Source organism: Lithobates pipiens, unplaced genomic scaffold (genome assembly GCF_037356315.1).
Source record: "Lithobates pipiens isolate NorthernLeopardFrog02 unplaced genomic scaffold, aLitPip1_a1.2 Scaffold_16, whole genome shotgun sequence".
In the NCBI taxonomy this organism is placed as follows: Eukaryota; Metazoa; Chordata; class Amphibia; order Anura; family Ranidae; genus Lithobates; species Lithobates pipiens.
The window spans coordinates 113,217,568-113,231,032 of record NW_027507748.1 but is presented as its reverse complement, the minus strand read 5'-3'; the positions used below and the strand labels follow the sequence as shown (position 1 = coordinate 113,231,032).

The 13,465-nt window shown below is 41.5% G+C and overlaps 1 protein-coding gene across 14 annotated transcripts in view; it reads right to left on the bottom strand.

Annotated features, from left to right (window-relative positions):
• Positions 1-13,465, bottom strand: part of NCOR1 (nuclear receptor corepressor 1) — a 198,390-nt gene that overhangs the window by 122,082 nt on the left and 62,843 nt on the right. For all 14 annotated transcript variants that reach the window (XM_077480289.1, XM_077480295.1, XM_077480286.1 and 11 more), the window contains exons 8-10: positions 10,930-10,982; positions 2,331-2,397; positions 1,994-2,166 (exon numbers count right to left, since the gene is read on the bottom strand). In XM_077480289.1, coding sequence (XP_077336415.1) covers positions 1,994-2,166; positions 2,331-2,397; positions 10,930-10,982 — 293 coding nt within the window. The remainder of the gene's footprint in view (positions 1-1,993; positions 2,167-2,330; positions 2,398-10,929; positions 10,983-13,465) is intronic.

Sequence of the window (13,465 nt, the reverse complement as noted above, 5' to 3'; positions counted from 1 at the left end):
TGCAGTGGATTTGCACAGGGGAGCCCAGATTGTTCTCTTCTGTGCGCCTGGCTCCTCCCTTCTGTCGAGTGCCCCCACAGCAAGCAGCTCTGTATCCATTCAGACAGTGATCTGCAGCCCGGCCCCGCCAGTCTCTCGCCTGATTGACTGACTTGATTGATAGCAGCAGGAGCCAATGGTGCCACAGCTGTGTCTCAGCCAATCAGGAAGGAGAGTGTCGGACGGCTAAGACACTCGTGGACATCGCTGGACAGAGCTGGGGCTCAGGTAAGTATAAGGAGGGTGCTGAGGTGACTGCTGCACATAGAAGGCTTTTTATATCTTAATGCATTGAAATAAAATAAAACTTCTGACTTTACAACTCCTTTAAGCCAACCATATAGCAGGCACCAGTCGAGATTCCATCCATGTATGGACAGGCTTCAATCGACTTGGGTACAACCACCATGCAGGATTTCTCGGATTTCTAGCATCGCAATATTTCCATCTGTTATATCGGCTAGCAATAATCACTGTGTTCTCCCGGCAGGGACAGCTTCCTGCCCCCTCTGCCAGGAGAGCACAACAGCTCCCATTAACACTGAATGTATAGGGAATAGGTACTGGAGGTTTTGTTTCAAACTGTTCAGATAAATAAATATTAATTAATTAGAGCTGCCATGACGTCAACTACAAAAATTCATTGACGTGCATGCAGGGCATCGATGCGTCACAGTGCTCAGTATCTCCCGCTCCTCTCCGTGCCGCCGCCCCACTCTCTTCTCCCCCTCCGTGCTGCCGCCCCCCTCTCTCTTCTGTGTCCACCTCCGTACCGCCGTCCCCCGCTCTCTTCTCTGTGTCCCCCTCTGTGGTTCCGTCACCCTCTCTTCTGTGTCCCCCTCCGTGCTGCCGTCCCCCTCTCTTCTCCCCCTCCGTGCTGCCGTCCCCCTCTCCATGTCCCCCTCCGTGCTGCCGCTCCCCTCTCTCTTCTCCCCCTCTGTGCTTCCGTCCCCCTCTCTTCTCCCCCTCTCTCTGCTGTGTCCCCCCTCCGGTATCTCAGGATGGAGAGCGGAGGTAGAAGCCGGTAAACCCAGCTCCTTCGTTTTCAGAATGGACAAACCACTAACTCTGTTCATTCACATAACTGAAACATTGTAACCTCCTGTGATTACGATGTCTCAGTTAATTAATGGAGAGGAGCAGCTGTCTTCTCTCCATTCATCAGTGCAGCAGAGGCTGCAGAGAAAGGGACTGGGGAATCTCTGTCCCCAGTCCCTTTCCCTGTCTCAAATGGGAGATGTCAGAGGTCTGTTCAGTCTGTCGGTCGGTTAAGACCCCTGATATTTCACCATACCATACAATGGAATGACACTCACAATGTTAAAAACAATATCCAGCATTAAGGAGTCTGGCGCTCATTCACATAAAACTGCTGGTGTATATGTAGCCAGAGGGCCCGGAGCGATGGTGGCTCCCAACGCTTCCTGGAGAGCTCAGACGCTGGGGAGTGGTTGGTGTCACTTCCACCCAGCTGGGAGTGTCTCAGAGTTTCGCACACACTTGTGATTGCAGGCGCTGAACTCTGCAGATTCTTGTGCAAGAATCCTTCAATGACCTTCATCTTAGATGTAAATAAGGCCTTAGCCCACTTTGAACATACTATATTGTTTTGCTGCAAGTAAAAAAGACTAATGGGAATGTCTGCACTTCAAATTTGACTTTTAAAGAGGATTCAAAAAACAAAGCTTGACATTGGACTTTTCCAAAATCAGCAATAGCAAAGTAAACAGCAAACAGTCTAATGACAGTAGACATTGGTCCTGCGGCCGAGGAAGGATGCAAACACCAACATTTTTTACAAACATAGAATTTACCAGCCCAATTACCCAAAGAATTTTCAGATACAGAAAATCGTGGTTCAAAAGTTAGGTCAACGCAACCATATGCTAGCCCTGTTATGTGTCCACACAGACAATGATAAAGGTATCCTGTGTGGGTAAGTGGCAGCGCATACCTTTGAAACCTCTCCTGCTGTTCCCTCTGTTTTCGAATTTCTGGGAACTGTTTTTCGTAGTATTCACGGGTTTTGCTCTCCTTTGCTTTCCTGCGTGGATTGTTCTCTATCCTGTCCACTTTTTTCTCCCAAGCTTCCATCAGCTGATCGTAGCGCTGACAAATGTTCTGTTCCTGTAAAAAAGAAAACATGTTAGCTAATGTACTCTAACAAGTCAAGTAGTCACAAAGGGTCCCATTTTTAAAAAATGCAATTAAAAAATCCAGGAAATCCTTGATGACAGCAAAGATGGGGGTGCATAGGAAGTCTTTGCAAAATTCAAATAAAATATACAAACCCTTTGTTTTCTAGCATGGTTTCGTCTCTTGAAAAATAAAATTAGTTTCTTCCTCATAACCTGATTCCTGAAAAGCAAAAGAAAAATACATTACTTGGGAAATCGGACTTTAACCTCAGTCCTAAAACAAAGAAAGGAGAACAAAATCGGTTGTGTGTGCATTGATAATGTACTCTAAAAACCACTGAAACGATTGTTTCAGGTGTGTTGCTTTATTATGACGTGTTATCAGGCATATTGTGGTAACACGCATTAAAGTGGTTCTAAAGGCTGAAGGTTTGTTTTTTGCTTTGTCTTTTTTAACCTTTATGCATTAACCCCTTTGCTCCTAAGGGTAAAACCAATCTTAATGCCCAAGCACAATTTTGCAACTTTGACATGTTAGTAAAACAACTGTACATATCTTAACTAATTTGTGCATCCAGGTGGATTATACTTTTATATATATTTTTTTTTTTATTATCAAAGAAAAGATGCCCCAAAATATTTTTTTAAATTTAGCTGTATATTGTTTGCTACTAGCATAACCTTCCACTAAAGAACAACATAAACGAACCACTTGCCAACTGCCTTCCACATATATAATGCGGTGCAAACTGAACCCGTATGTTGGTCCGTGCATGTGGTACTGCGGGTGAGCGCACACGCCCGTGGGTCCGGCGGACTTTGTCCACCAGCCTCCCGCGATCACGGGAAAGAGCCTGAACGGGGATCTGTCAGAGTAAACAAACAGATCCCTATTCTGACGAGATAGAGAGATAGAGAGATAGAGAGATAGAGAGATAGAGAGATAGAGAGATAGAGAGATAGAGAGATAGAGAGATAGAGAGATAGAGAGATAGAGAGATAGAGAGATAGAGAGATAGAGAGATAGAGAGATAGAGAGATAGAGAGATAGAGAGATAGAGATAGAGATAGAGATAGAGATAGAGATAGAGATAGAGATAGAGAGAGAGATAGAGAGAGAGAGAGAGATCAGCTGTTCCTAGTGATCAAGAACAGCATCTTTCTCCCAATGCATTAGAAACGCATTACAGGGAGCACAGTTAACCCCTTCCCCACCCGTGCATTTTTATAGCAAAAATATATATATATAAAAATGTGAAATCCCTGACATTACCAGTTTTTACCAAAAATATGTAGCAGAATACGTATGGGCCTAAACTGGAGAATAAATTTGTTTTTTTTTTAGGATAGGCATTATAGCAAAAAAAAAAATATATATATATATATATATATATATATATATTTTTGTTTATAGCGCAAAAATGTAAAAAAACGGCAGAGGTGATCAAATACCACCAAAAAGAAAGTTCTATTTTTTGTGTGGGGGTGGGAAGGACATCAATTTTTTTTTTGGCTACAACTTTGCACAACCGCGCAATTTTCAGTTAAATCGCTGCAGTGCCGTATCGCAAAAAAATGGCCTGGTCGGGGGGGGAGCCTTCTGGGGCTGAAGTGGTTCAATTCTCCTGCCCCTGACTATCACAGCGATACCACATATGTGTATGTTAGTTATTTGTACCCATAGTACAGCCCTAAATCAATAATGTGCATTTTGCTATTTTTTTTTTCATACTACCTAAAAACAAAGTGACACTGATAACCATTTAAAAAATAAATAAATACTGACCCTGACCTTGGTACTGACTTAGATCACACCCTGATCAAAGTATTTTTTTATATGATTTTTTTTTCCCCACACACACACTTTTGTGCTCTCTGCAAGGATGCATCTCTCTCCTTCATTCATAGAGACCGAAAACAGGGGGGGTGGGCTTCACAGTGACTGATAAATCAGAGGCCATCACCGTGATCAGATGACCGAGAAACGGGTGTCCCGGGTACTGATCGTGCGTACGGGGGCCCAGGGCTCCCACTAAGACCCAATCTCTGTGCTGGGAGCGCGTTGTACGCTCCATAGGGAAGAGTCCAGTTGTGCCGCATATTTGTGTAAGCTCAGCGTTAAATAGGTTAAAAAACCTTCTGGGTGCAACGCCAACCGCAGCCCAACTAATTGCTTACCTGAGCCCCATCTCAATACAGTCGCCAGCGGACCCAAAGAGGATAGCTACGCATGACATGTTTTTTCATTTTATTTCCTTTAGGGCTTTTTCACATGTAAAACGCAGGAAAAAATGTTTCCCTTTAAATCCTATAAGACTTTAAAAAAAAAAAAAAACAAAAAAAAAACAAAAAAAAAAAAAAACACACAAACACCAAAAACGCCGCTTCTCATTCAGTTGAAAGGAAATTGAGGCAAATACTCGTCTGCGATTGGTGCGTTTTTGAGTCACAGGTTTATTTTTCACAGGTGCAGGTGGCCCAAAAAAAACGCACCTGCATCTGAAACCGAGGAAAATTGTGGTAAAAACTTGATTTTGCTAGAGAGCGTGTGAAGGGGGCCTTAGAATTACTTTAACATTTACCAGAACATTCTTTTTAGTAGAATTACAAAGAAAGGGAAAACTAAAAATATTTCTGCTAACCGAGAAGGTTTCAAAAGAAATTATTCTTCTACAGAAAAAAAGTAGCCTTCGAGGGGAACATAATAAATTTAGAATTCAATTTGGTCTAATTAGAATAATTTAATACTTAGTAAAAACTAATTTTACAGCTATAAAAGATTAATGTATACACCTATTAAAGCATCATACGGAGAACAAAATAAATTAGAAAGAATGTGCAATAATAAAATATTTAAATTGCCTTAGCTATTCTTTGGAAAGTAGGTTATTCACGCACAGTTTTTTAAGGAGTATATAAATACTAATTACAATCTATTAATATAGACAGCATGGTGGACAAGAGCTATTATCTTGCAGCTCTAGAATCCTGTAATCAGTTCCCACCAGGAACAATATCTACATGGAGCTTGTATGTTCTAGGGAAAAAAAAAAAAAAAGACTGGAATAGGATCAATACATCAGAGTCCATCCAGAGAAACAGGATTCACGAACAGTTATGCCGCGTACACACGACCAGACTTTTTGACAGCAAAGGTCCGTGGGCTCCATCAGACCTTTGCTTGCCAAAAATCCAGCGGACTTTAGAAATGGAACAGGTTTTAAATTTTTCCACCGGAACTCCGCCGGACGAGAAATCCGTTCGTGTGTATGCTAGTCCGATGGACAAAAACTGACGCCAGGGCAGCTATTGGCTACTGGCTATGAACTTCCTTATTCTAGTCCGGTCGTACGTCATCACGTTCAAATCCGTCGGACTTTGGTGCGATTGTGTGTGGTCAAGTCCGTTCATTTGGAAAGTCTGTCAGAACTCCGCCGAAAGTCCGTCGGAAAGACAGTCGGACCTAGTCCCTCAAAAAGTCCGGACGTGTGTACGCGGCATTAGACTAAGTAATGCTAGGATTCCTCAACTGTTTGTAGCCTAATTCTGTGTTACAAGAAAGTGGACCTTACTTTTTTTTTTGCCAATCGGGGAAGTGGGTGGAGGGTTAGTGAATGACTAAAACTAAGGTCAATTTGGGCATTACTATTTTTTCCCCCAAAATAGACACTTTACAAACATTTACTAGACTACAAATGACTCCCAGAGCACTATGGGTTATCCAAAAGGAACAATGCAGCAACAGCTACCTATATATTTCAAATGTTAATAGTAATAATAATAATAATAATAATAATAATAATAATAGTAACAACAACAGGCACCCAGAAGTTCAATGGATGCTATGAAAAGCTCTTTATACACCATGCTGACTGTCCTAAGAAAAACTCTCATAACAGATGAAGTGTTCACACTGCAGTGAATATTACACACATTTACAGGATGTATAGTTTAGCCTAAAAATCTGAGTTTTACTTAGAAAGCAATAAAATATTTACACATTTCTGTTAGAATGCACAAATGATGCATAACCAAGCATACCATTAGCATTGCTTAGCTTGCGAAAAAATATTTTTTTTAAATGCAGTAAAACATGAAGCAAAGAAAGTTACGCAAAGATAACACACATTTAACCACTTGTAAAGCTGCATTTTATGCTCCTTGAACCATATGAGCTTTGAGTGTTATTTTAAACTAGAGAAAGTTTTTAAGCTGCTCATGGACTGTTCAAAATTTTTATCAGGAATCAGCCAAAATTTTCTTAGTGGACAACCCGTCAGCCCCCCTCCCGTCTGACATACACTATATTACCAAAAGTATTGGGACACCTGCCTTTACATGCACTTCAATGGCATTCCAGTCTTAGTCTGTAGGTTTCAATATGGAGTTGGCCCACCCTTTGCAGCTATAACATCTTCAATTCTTCTTCTTCTGGGAAGCCTGTCTACAAGGCTTAGGAGTGCGTTTGACCAGTCTTCCAGAAGCACATTTGTGAGATCAGGCACAGATGTGGATAAGAAGAGCCTAGCTCGTAGTCTCCGCTCAAATTCATCCCAAAGGTGTTCTAACGGGTTGAGGTCAGGACTTTGAGCAGGCCAGTTAAAGGGGTTCTGCACTCATAATCAAACATTTGCCCATTCTGTTGCCTCTAGTTCATATATTTCATAATGCCACCTGTTTTTTTTTTGGATTCACCTACCTTTTGTAATCTGTAGTAATTTATTTTAAACCCCTGCGGTGATGGGCGGTCTCTTGCGGGGATCAGCGTCATTTCCTGCTGAAGCCCGCACTGTCTCCTGGGATCTCGTTGAAGTAATCCCAGGAGACATTGCGGCTAATGCACCCGACATCTCGCGAGATTTCGGGTGCTACAGCCGACATCTCGCGTGATTTGGGTTATTACAGCCGACATCTCGCGAGATGTCGGCTGTAATAACCCAAATCACGCGAGATGTCGGCTGTAGCACCCGAAATCTCGCGAGATGTCGGGTGCATTAGCCGCAATGTCTCCTGGGATTACTTCAACGAGATCCCAGGAGACAGTGCGGGCTTCAGCAGGAAATGACGCTGATCCCCGCAAGAGACCGCCCATTGCCGCAGGGGTTTAAAATAAATTACTACAGATTACAAAAGGTAGGTGAATCCAAAAAAAAAAAAAAACAGGTGGCATTATGAAATATATTAACTAGAGGCAACAGAATGGGCAAATGTTTGATTATGAGTGCAGAACCCCTTTAAGTTCCTCCACCCCAAACTCGCTCAGCCATGTCTTTATGGACCTTGCTTTGTGCTCTGCAGGAGTTGGGCTTGGCTCCTTAGTTCCAGTGAAGGAAACTTAAGACGTCAGCATACCAAGACATTTTGGACAATTTCATGCTTCCAACTTTGTGGGAACAGTTTGGGGATGGCCCCTTCCTGTTCCAACGTGACTGTGCACTAGTGCACAAAGCAAGGTCCATAAGGACATGGATGAGCGAGTTTGGGATGGAGAAACTTGACTGGTCTGACCTTAACCTGATAAAACACCTTTGGGATGAATTAGAAAGGATATTGTGAGACAGGCTTTTTCATCCAGATCAGCGCTTCTGGAAGAATGGCCAAACTTTCCCATAGACACACTCCTAAACCTTGTGGACAGCCTTCCCAGAAGAGTTGAAGCTCTTATAGCTGCAAAGGGTGGACCAACTCAATATTTAACCCTACGGACTAAGACTGGGATGCCATTAAGCTTCATGTGCGTGTAAAGGCAATACTTTTGGTAGTGTATCTTGATTATGAAAATGAATTGAGCCAGTCAAATTCCTAGCTGAACAGTGGCTGTATCCATTCAGATCCATCAGCTCTGTGATTATGTCAACAGCTACAGAATGCATATGAATAATAGCTACCCCAAACTAAGAGTTTCTGGCTAAATTCTATACTCTCAAAACAACAATACCTAGTTGGACATATAGGGTTGTTCTAATTAATGATCGAGTCCCACCAGAGAGAGACCACCACAGGCAATCAAGCTCTAAATACTACATTTCTAGACCCCATTCCTATACTCCTTTCTCCTAAACCATAGTTCTCTTTTTTGCGATCCCTCTCCTATACTCTTACCTGAATGCATGAGAAACCGCTACAGGTTTAGGTTTTTGTGCACATCAGACAAAACTTACTTTCACATTAGGCAATTTGGAAACGTGGGCAGAATAGCTGCGATTCTGCCAGCGATTCCAAATGCTGCAAAACATGCAACACGCATTAGGGTGCCATTATTCCTAAAGGCACCCCAAACCAAATGAAATTTTGACAATTGTGTGGCAGGATTGTGCGGGAAAAAACGTGTTCAAAGATTGCGCTAAGCTTGTTGCCCTAAAAGGAGAAGGAGTTTCCTTTGGGCAACACACACACACATAAAAATTTAAAATACTACCCAAGTCCCATTCACTGTGAAAATATAAATTCATTCAAATGAAAACGTGCAACATAATTGTAAATTATCTTAATAAAAATTATATTAATACAAATTTGCAATAATAGACTAATTCAACGGTGAAGAAATATATATGAGTGCAAGGGGCCACATATCTACTCAAATTGTATACTCTTGCATGTCTTTAAAAAAAAAAAAATTTTTTTTAAAAATATATAAAATAATAAAAATCACGGAAAAAAACAAAACAAAAAAAACGCACACATGAATGCAAATTTGCAAGTACGGTAATTGTATTTGGGCTGCTGCTAAAAAGTTAAGGAAATTTAAAAATCCAAAGCCAAGTCTTCAAAAGAAGTTTAAAGCGATTGTTATTTTTTTAACCACCATTTTATTTTATTTTTTTAACCAAAATCAAGAAAAAAAAAAAAAAAAAAAAAAAGTTTGACTAGTTTGCGCAAAAGATATAGCGTCTACAAAATAGGGAATAGTTCTATGGAATTTTTACTAGTAATGGTGGCGATCAGCAATTTCTTTTGTGACTGCGACATTATGGCGGACACAGACAATTTTGGGACCATTTAGATTTATACTGCGATCAGTGCAAATAAAAATACATTGATTACAGTGTTAATGTGACTGGCAGAGAAGGGTTTAACCACTAGGTGGTGCTGTATGGGTTAAGTGTGTCCTAGGGAGTCATTCTAACTGTGTGACACTACACTGATCACCGCTCCAGATTACAGGGAGCTGTGAGCAGTGACAGCGTCATTAGACAGAACAGGGAGATGCTTGTTTACATTAGCATCTCCCCGCTCTTCCTCAGCGTGAGACGATCGTGGGTATCCCCGCGGACATAGAGTCCGTTGGACCCATGATCAAGGAGCTCCCAGCGGGCGCACGCACCTGCAAGCCACCTCTTAAAGGACAACGTACAGGTACATTAATCTGCCTGTACATGCCCTTCTGCCGCAGTATATCTGTGTGAGGCGGTTGGGAAGTGGTTAAAGAAAAAAGACAAACACATCATACTTGCCTGCTCTGTTGCAGTAGTGTTGCACAGAGCAGTCCAGATCCTCTTCTCGGGTCCCTGTTCAGTGTTCCTGGCCCCTCCCTTCTGTTGAGTGATCCCACAGCAAGTAGTTTGCTATAGGGGCATCTAAGCCGAGCCACAGCTCCATGTGTCCATTCAGACACGGAGCTGTGGTCGGCCCCGCCCCCTTTCTCTCCTCAATGGCCGATTGACAGTAGCGAGAGCCAATGGTGCTGCACTGCTGTCCCAGCCAATGAGGAGGGGAGGCCCAGGCAGCTGAGACACTGCTGCAACATCGCTGAATCCAGATGGGGCTCGGGTAAGTATTAGGGGGGCTGCTGCACACAGGTGGTTTCATTATCTTAATGCATTAAGATAAAAAAAAACTGCTGCCTTTGCAAATACTTTAATCAATTACATAACATTTCTAATGCTTTTTCTGTCATGATCATATTCCTATGTTTTTTCCCCAAACGAGCAAGCAATTTTTTTTAAGCTGGCAGAGCCTTGCAGTGCATCGGCACAAACAATAAGATGTGCTAGCGCATGTGCAGAAAAAGAGGTCCTCCTTCAATGAGCTGCGCTTGCGCATGGAAACCTGCAAATATACAAATGTCCCAAAGCCTGGCAGAGCCATTCAGCATATATGTGCAGAGCATCTTTCTCACCCAGACGGGAAAGAATGAAGTGCTGCCCTGCGCAGCACAAAAAATAAAATAAAAATTGTGGTAGAGGAAGGGGAGCCAGGTACACCCACATTGTCTTTCAGAATGAAGTCTGCTGAAATGTCATTTATTACATGTTAATTTAGGGCTACCTGGAGCACGAAAGAAGAATTTATAGCCGTTAAGCCTGCTCTTTACATGTCTTTATGCCAAGAAGACTACAAATTGACACATTTTCAAACAAAAATCAAATACGGTATACTGAAAAAGCAAGTGATCAGAGGCAGCATGCAGATTTGGAAAAGCAAAGCTTACGTCTTGGATAACAGACACTGGAAAAGTATGCAGATGGGGGTAACCAACACATGAGTTGTATCAAGTATCTGCATTGCAGCATTTGGCTGGTAAACAGTAATGAACAAGCCAGGCTTTTAGATACGTTACAAGAAAGGTATAAAGCGTGCTCTGCACACACCTATGTGCTTTATAGCACTTTTAACTATTGACTACTTGGCAGGCAATCACGTGCACATTACACATTACCTAAATCTCTCCCACTGCATTTTCCTGCCTGCTTGATTTTCTGGTAATTACAACAGAGTGCAAATGTGTGGGAATGACTGAGGCAATACTTACGTCTTGATGTTTTCATGATAAACCTTTGTGTCTGAAGGCTGGTTGTAAAGAGGCTGCAAAACAACAAAAAACAATAGTGAAAGAATAGAAAAGCCAAGCAAAGCTGCATTTCATCTGAGATTTGTAAAGACGCATGTAAAAATCTTCAAGTAAAAATACTCCAAAGAAAACATGAATACTTTAATGAGACACAAAAGTCTGACCCAGTGAGTGTTGCACATGATGGAAATGCACGGTACTTCAAATTGAACATGAAAACATGTTTAAAGGGTACCTGGTGAGTGGCAAAGTCATAACTAGGGACACTAAAATCGCATGCATTGGCAACACATTTTTTGGTCTCGGCAAGGAACTTTTCTTTAAAATTACAACAGAAAAACAGAAGGCAATATACTGCAGCTTACAAGTCCTTTAACCACTTTAGTGTCTGGCACTCCCCCCCTTCCTGCCCAAGTCAATTTTCAGCTCTGTCACTTTTTAAATGACAATTGCGCGGTCATGCTACACTGTACCTAAACCAAATTTTTATAATTATGTTCCCACAAATAGAACTTTCTTTTGGTGGTATACGATCACCTCTGCAGATATTAGGAGCTATTCATTTTGCATGCAGCCACTGATGTCAGCGGTGCATGCACTGTGAAGATCCGGTAGACGCTGTTGGACCTTGCCAGAAAGACTACTGTGTGCATGCGTGGGAGTGACATCGCGGCTCAGGTCACACACAGCGATGGAGCCACAAACCCGGTAGACATCCACAGAGGGTAACATGTTTTAAGGCAAGTATTTCATATCAACACACACAAAATATATATCACACACACACATATATATAAATCCACACACTTTTTTTGTGCGGGTACACAACCACTTTAATACCACTATAAAAATGCTACAAATTTTATAATATTATATATATATTATAATATTATATATATATATTTTATAATATTATATATATATTTTATAATATTATATATATATCCCATTGGCTAAACTGTGGAAGAAATCACTAAGAAAGACCAAAACAAATGCTCATATGCAATAATGCTTTGAAGCCAAGCAACAGCAATATGCATTTTTCTTTTTCAACTCCCTGATGATCATTCACAACAAGGGGCAATATAAAGCCCCATATGAGCACTAGGTTTACCTACACAGAGATGCACATGTGCTGTGTGCATCCCCATGCAGGCAGTACCACTGATGTCTATTGGGATTCAGCACCTGCACAGAAAGTCGCTGCTCCCAATTTGCCACCCGCGTGGGTGCATGGCCCCTAAAGCAGACCGTATTCATTTGGGGCCATGAACACACACAGATCTCATATTGGCAGAAACGGCTGGGTTCCAACAGACACCAAAAGACTGCCTGTACAGGGATGCACGCAACACATGTACATCTCCGTATGGGTAAACACGGCTCTCATACATGGCACGCATTAATACACCCAGTATGAACAAAGCCAACTACAGTACATAGAGCATTAAATAGATGCTTCTCTGCTCAACACAAATTACTTGACCTATTTGAGGGAGGCATTTTAGAAGCCAACTATATAAACAAAGGTTTATCAATACTTAAATAGCCTTGACAACAGTAAACAAGATGCATTTGTCCAACATGTAATATAAAAATGGCACAGAAAAGAAAAATGTGTTAGCATTTGATTCCAATAGAATATGTAGAGCTTGGACAGATCCCAGAACATTGCAAAACAAAGCAGATCACTTGTTTACTATGTTACTGACTAGTAAACATTTCTGGAGCAGCAGGGGGTTCTGGACTCATGTATTTCTTACTATTAAAATAGAGTGCAGTTCCCCTAAAGCAAACCCATGCAATATGTCCACCATATAACAGGCACGCGGACACATGATCAAATTCTGGTGCAGCTTTGCATAGAAATCAATCAGCTTCCATGTTTTTTTTTTTTTGTAGCTTGAACAAGGTGGTGAAGTTAGAAACTAATTTGCCACCATGCACAGCTGCACCAGACTCTGCACTCTCCACTTGTACACCCCAATCCTAGTAGCCTCTGCAACCCGTTGTCCCAATTCACCACAGGAACAATTTACATTTGACCAAAATCATTTTTAAATTAGCCTTAAAGTAACATGCGATCTTACACTTCTGCTCCAAGGGGAGAGGTTGTTGGCTTATTTACAGCTGTGCGTTGCTTAAACGTGAAACAGGCACATTGCCACAATGCATGCCAATGTACCTGCTCTGTGGCATGTTCTGATGCCATTTATCGTGAACGGCACTCCAATGTGCTGCACAGAGTGCATCTTACAATGCACGGCAGCTCACCACGAGTGTTAAAAGAAAAAAAAAAAAAAAAAAGGCATGCAAATCTTTTCATCAATTCAAATGTGTTGGCAGCCCCTTCATAATGGAAGACTAATGTTCAAAATTTGTATTAACCCACTGCAACAGGTCACTTTAGCAGAAATGGGCCCTAAATGTACCCAAGGCGAAATTAATTTAATACCGAAAAGAAGGTTTAAAAAAAAAAAAAAAAAAATCTGCATAA